General features: G+C 41.6%; 1 protein-coding gene across 1 annotated transcript in view; it reads left to right on the forward strand.

The window, feature by feature from the left end:
* LOC123173009 (protein WVD2-like 4) overlaps window positions 1-5,520 on the forward strand; it is a 7,760-nt gene extending 2,240 nt beyond the window's left edge. Inside the window, exons 8-9 of the mRNA XM_044589878.1 lie at window positions 2,410-2,517; window positions 4,788-5,520. Of these exons, the coding sequence (XP_044445813.1) occupies window positions 2,410-2,517; window positions 4,788-5,237 (558 nt within the window). The 3' untranslated portion in view covers window positions 5,238-5,520. The remainder of the gene's footprint in view (window positions 1-2,409; window positions 2,518-4,787) is intronic.
* Window positions 5,521-6,394: the final 874 nt, after the last annotated feature.

The raw sequence follows: 6,394 nt of genomic DNA on the forward strand, positions 1-6,394 counted from the left end.
ACCCCGCGCGTTGCGGCGGGAATATGTTGCAATATATTTCAATAAGATTTGGTTGTGTGAAATGTTTGGATTAATAATATATGAAAAAAAAAACTAAAAATATATATTACAAATTGGCTTGGATTATTGTATAGTAGAAAAATATTTGTTAAATAAAAGTGATCTAATTTTTTTCATGACGATAACAACTGACCTTTCACATACATACTTGATGTTAGGCTGAAAGGTTTCATTTTCATAACATTATCTCAACCACTTAATTAGATGTTCATACTAGCAAGATGCCCGTGCGTTGCACGTAACATCAAGATGCATTTGTATGACTAGTTTATCTTGTGAGAGAAAAGGATGAACGAGGGAAGGCCTTATTTGCAAATGTGGAGAGGTGTGTGGGTACCTTTTTGCAAAATTGCCATAGTTTCCTTCCTATCCGTCAGATATAAATCGGACGGCCTATATTGCAGGATGGCAGGCACACCATCATCACCAACTCTGTTTTTTATAAGAGTGTAGATAAGTTGTGACAATCTAGACCATATTTAGATACAATATTTACTGATTTTCTGCATTAAATAACATGAAATGAGTATTGTTACATTTGTCGATGTTCCGTGCATGCATAAGTAGAATTTTGCAATCACTAAATTTTGATTGTTTTTGAGATAGCAAACCGCTCATGCCAAGCGCTCTAATCACTAAATGTTCTTCCTAAAGTCAATCAGAAACCTTCAAAATTTGAATGACAGACATGTGGCCTAAAGACCTCAAATGAGAAAAAAAAATGCTTGTGTGCCAAATTTGTTCCCCACTCCAATTCAGTCTTACTGATGTTCGAAATATCAGATGGATGTCATATAGAACAAAAAAAATGCTATCAGTAACTATTTGGAAAATACATGTGCTATACTCGAGTTAACATCATCAAAAAGAGTCATTGTCATAAATTTGTGTAATTTTACTTGATCTAGTTGACGAAATCTGATGGGGGAACTAACTTGGCCAATCATTGCAATTTCTTTCTCTCGAATATTGCAGAAATATATTTGGGTAGACCGAGTAAAGCTAATTGGCAAATATTCTAAATAGTACAAAAGAGCGAAACATCCTCACCTTATCAAGAATACTAAATTTAGCGGACAGTAGTCATTTTGCAGCACACATCATCAGACATGTAGCGAACTTGAAGCAACAGTTTTCAAATAAGAATATAGAGCACAAAACCATCGATTACTAAATTCAACAGAACATAAAATGTAAGAACATCCATGTCAAGCTGATACCCCTGTCCAAGCATCACCTGTGTGTCATAAACAGGGAACAAAAATAAAATAAAGATTAGGAACTACATCATCGTTTAGAGACTATTGGATAGACTTGTGTTGTGCGAGTGTTGCATTGTGTGCTCTTCAGGTCACTGAAAGCGAGTGTCTAGTACTGTAAAAAGGGAGAAACCGGACTCTGTATTATCATCATCATCTAAGGAAAAAAACCCTGAAATAAATCTGAACTTTCACCGTCTCCTTCTCTCTCTATAACTCTTCGGCAATTTCCTCTGATTGTCATCTCCTCTAAGGTGTTGTTATTTGGGACATCACATGGCCGGGAGACTGGAGTCGTGGAGGTAGCCGAGGTTGGGCGCTTCTAGGCAGCAAGATAGCGGCACACTCCTGAAGCGTGAGTTGATCTTGTCGGCCGATCTGAGTCCCTTCCCTTCATCGCACCAGCGAGGCTGAAAAGAAAGTCAGCTCCAAAGTCAAATCTCATCAGTGTTTTTTCTTTTTGAACCGAAAATATCATCGGTGGTTGATCCGGTTCCCGTGGAACTGACCGAAATCAAATTCCCCGACGTTGGAGAGCTACCTTGGACTGAATCAGTGAACAAAGACATAGATGGGAGATGAGTACGCAGTAATAGGGCACCGCGGCCGCCGTCTCGAGTCTCGACGGTGCAGGGCACCACACAAGCGAGGGGGCATAGCCCGAGGGAATCCCGGGGAGTTGCGGAGCCGAGTCTGACCAGCCGCCGTGCCGGATGAGCGCCCAGATTGGCCCTCAGCCACCGGGGAGAAAATTGGTGTTCCTTTTCCTTTGGGAGAGAGAGGGGTCAATCTGTTGACGCTTGAGGGATCGGAAGCGACAGCTTTTTATTGATACGACCAGGAACGGAGGGACATCTCGTCTTCCATCGATTTTGTACACTGGTAATGGAACCCATGAGAAACGGAGGGACCACTCGTCTTCAATCGATTTCACGTTAAATTTGCTGATATGATCGGGTTGGTGACGTGGATAGCCTGCATGTAGAGATAAATATGGTAGTGGGGATGAATCTCTGAGGTATATAGGATTCATGTAAAACCTTTTTGATCATCTGTATCCTTTGATTCTAAGAATTAGTTCATCACTCAGGAGAGCCAAGAGGCCGAGATTAAAAGGCTTAGGAAGAGCCTGACATTTAAAGCAGCACCCATGCCAAGCTTCTATAAGGAGCAGCCTCCTAAAGTTGAGTTGAAAAAGGTACTTATGTCGATACATTTAATTTTCCGAAGTTGCTTATTTCTTCGTTATAAATAGTTCCATATGATTCAAGTGTATCTGTTTTTTCTCTTTGAAAGCATGAATGACATGGTTTGATGAGTTCTAATGCGGTAGGATAAATACTCTTTTTATGGTTCTATTTCCTGTTGTTAGAATAACGTAGAGATGTTACTAACTATTTGTCTCTGGATTGCAGTTTCATTTTTCTTTGTTAGAATATGTTTGTTTCAAAATGCATAGGATTGTTAGAGCAGGCGGATATTCGAATGCTCGCCAAGAGATCTTGCATAACTAGCTATAAGTTACAAGGATGATAGGATACCAGAAATTACAACTGATGTATATTCTGGCTTTATGTTCACAACGGGCCACACTTGTTAGAGAAGATGAGTATGTGAATACATGTTACGAGATCCAGTAAACTAGATGTATGCACTGATGCATTTGAGAGAAGATGAGTATGTGAGTGCATCATAAGAGATCCAGTAAGCTAGGTGTAGTCTGTTCCAAAATGCATTAATAAATTTGTGAATATGTTCCGTTTTGATGCCATATCTGTTCCGAAAAGACAATGTTTTAGCAAGTAAATCCAGACACAACTATCACTCCCTAGCAAATTTGAGTGGTCTTTCAGTTCCAACTAAGGTCTGTGTTCTTGAAAAACATTTTATTTAGGGAGTGTTCTTGCTAGGATGCATAATTTGTTACAGGCTTACTCAAAATGCATGATTTTAAGATGCATTGTCCACATAGGCTTACTTTTAGTAAAAATGTGTAATTCTGGGTATAACACTTAAAAATGATTACGTTTGTCCTTAGTCCCTAATATGTACTCCCTCCATCCCATAATATAGTGCACATTGGTTGCGAAAGTCAATCTTCACAAACTTTCATCAAGTTTATCGAGAAAATTATCTATGCTTACAATACCAAGTATATGTATCATATGTTTTTTTATGATGAATCTAATGATATTGATTTGGTATCCTAGATGTTGACAACTATGTTTTTAAGGCGTCGCCTAAGCGTCGCCTAGTCGCCGCCTAAGCGTCGAGGCGCCCCAGGATGGCAAGGCGTCTACCCCGCCTTAGACATGCATGAAGTGTACGGCTGTGGCTGCTCCTGGGGCTTGGAGATGACGGCCCCGCTGTCTCCCGGCACCATGAAGAGGAGGGAGGACTGGAGGCTCCTGGCTGCCCTAGTTGTGGCTGCTCCTGGGGCTTGCTGCCGTGAGGGAGAAGGGTGGGGCCATGAAGAGGAGGGCGGACTGGAGGAGGGAGGACTGCAAAGAGGAGGGAGGACCAGAAGGGTGTGGCGCCGTGGCGGCTGTGGTGGGAAAGAAGGGAAGGAGATAGTGGAATTAGGTCACGGGGGTGTATATGGCCACTAGATGGGCTTTTGGGCCACTTGGAGGTGCATAAGTAGTGGCCCATCTCTCAGCCATTGCTCTTTTTCTAGTATTAATACGTGCAGACCTATTGATAACTCTTTTCCTGCAATGTTTAAGGCGTCGCCTTGCCTCGCCTTACCGCCTCGCCTTGGCGCTTAGGCGTCAGAGCGGCCCTCCTCCGCCTTATGACGCTTTACCGCCTTAAAAACATAGGTTGACAACTTTTCTACAAACTTTGTCAAAATACACAAGTTTTGACTCGAAAAGAAATCTAATACGCACTATATTTTCGGACGGAGGAGGTATGCCATAATTCCATTGGCTTATCAGTCTTGGAGGACTTTCTGTGTTCAGTTTCTGCTTTCCATTTCATACAACCTCCGTTCCAAATTACTTGTCTTAGATTTTGTCTAGATACAGATGTCTCAACACTAAAACATGTCTAGATGCATCCGTATCTAGACAAATCTAAGACAAGTAATTTGGGATGGAGGGAGTACTTGCTAATTTTCAAATTTTATTGCACATTACCTTTGCACCCATGCCAAGAGTACCACTGAATGTTCACTCATGGATAAGGCCCAACACACACACACGCACACGCACACGCACACGCAAACTTGATATTCCAGGATCTAATAACACATTCTCCATTGTATGTCATTGGTTCACAATTTAGATTAAGTTCCTTATTGGTTGATGATGTTTGAGTGCTTTTCCTCATGTATATACAGTGCATATCTGCTAGTTTGTACTAAGATGTTAGAATTGCTCACTGCATGTCCTGTTCATGTAAATATTTGCGATGCTACATTCGGGAACATGGCATCCTGATATAAACTTGTGTGGCCTTTTGCAGATTGCACCAACACGTGCTAGGTCACCGAAGCTTGGCCGACACAAGCCAACCAGTTCTGTCACTGCTGCTTCTGCAGATGGTTCTGTCTCATGTGAGAGCCCACGGCGCACAACTAATCCAGCCAAGGTAAACAGAGGCGTGGAAAATAATAAACCTCGGGTTACTGCTAGCAAACCTGGCCAGAGATTGGTCACAAAAGCTCCCTCCCTAGCATCTATCACTGCAAAGGCTGAAACGAGACCTATCGCTACAAAGCAGAAAACCTCCAAGACAAAACCAAAAGTTTCAAGAGAAAAGGTACAGCAGCTGCTAGAGAACCCAGTAGAAATCCCACCTGCAGAACCTTCTGCCTTGGAAGGGCTTGCTGCTGAACCAAGTGTTGAAGATGAGACAGGACTTGGCTCGACTACCCCTCCGGTCACTTCAAATGAGGTACTGGTCCATGGCTGATCTGTTGCGCATTTTTTTAATTTTCGTCCTCCTTGCAGTCCTGTGAATAGTCAGGTGTGTGCTTCATGGAAAGTTGAATCGCTCAAAGTATCGTGGAATTATTATTTCTGTAGTAGCTATCTTTTTTCTTCAGCTTGTGCGGTGTATATTGCTTGAAAATTTCATGTTTTAAACTTTTTGAGTTCTTGTGTATATTGAATTTGTTCGTGGGGAACATGAATGCAACTTGTGGAATTCATTTGTGTTCAGAAATTCGTATCAGTTAACTTTTTTACCATCTTAATTGTTGGTTTCAGTTTCATACATCAATAAGTCTATAATTTGCTTCAATCTGACCAGTTCTTGAAATTAGGATATAGTACCAGCTTTGATATCGCATTGAAATCTATGCACCAACCTGTTTACCGAAAAGAGTGTGTGCTTGATCTAGTCTGGCAAAAAAAAACTGACTTTTTCTTTTCTTGAAATAACGTCGGCACTTTATTGATCAAATGACAACTTTACAAAGGGTCTCCCGGATGCAGTCCGAAGCAGAATGAAAAACACACAAATTAACAGAATTTTTACATGACTTGGCTAATACATGAGCCGTTTCATTCAAATATCGACGAATATGCTTAGATACCACTGATGTAAAGAAACCAGACACATGCTTAATGTCGGCCACAACCAGCAAATAAGAGATCGATCTTGGACTGAAGAGTTCAATCATTGCACTAACGGCAGACAATCTGTGGCAAAGATAACATTAGAAAATTGTTCATCATGTGCCAGAAAGACGGCTCTTCGAAGGGCCAAAGCTTCCACCATTTCAGGTTACAAACATCACGTGCCAGAAAGACAGCTCTTCGAAGGGCCAAAGCTTCCGCCATTTCAGGTTCCAAAACACCTTGAATAGGTTCATAACAAGCAGCCACACAATGTCCAACATGATCTCTAGCAACGACCCCTACACCGCTCTAGCAACGACCCCAACACCATGGGATCAAGATCCGAAAAGACTGCAACCTCAGAATTAAGCATAATAGTACCTGCCGGCGGCGGTGACCACTCCAAGTTGGAGATAATGGTCTCACACCTATGTGGAACAACAGGCTGATAGAGATCCTGTAGAATCATTGAAATATAAGCTTTGGTCTTCTCCACTATACATCGAG

The sequence above is a fragment of the Triticum aestivum genome, unplaced genomic scaffold (assembly GCF_018294505.1).
Source record: "Triticum aestivum cultivar Chinese Spring unplaced genomic scaffold, IWGSC CS RefSeq v2.1 scaffold55481, whole genome shotgun sequence".
Lineage (NCBI taxonomy): Eukaryota > Viridiplantae > Streptophyta > Magnoliopsida > Poales > Poaceae > Triticum > Triticum aestivum.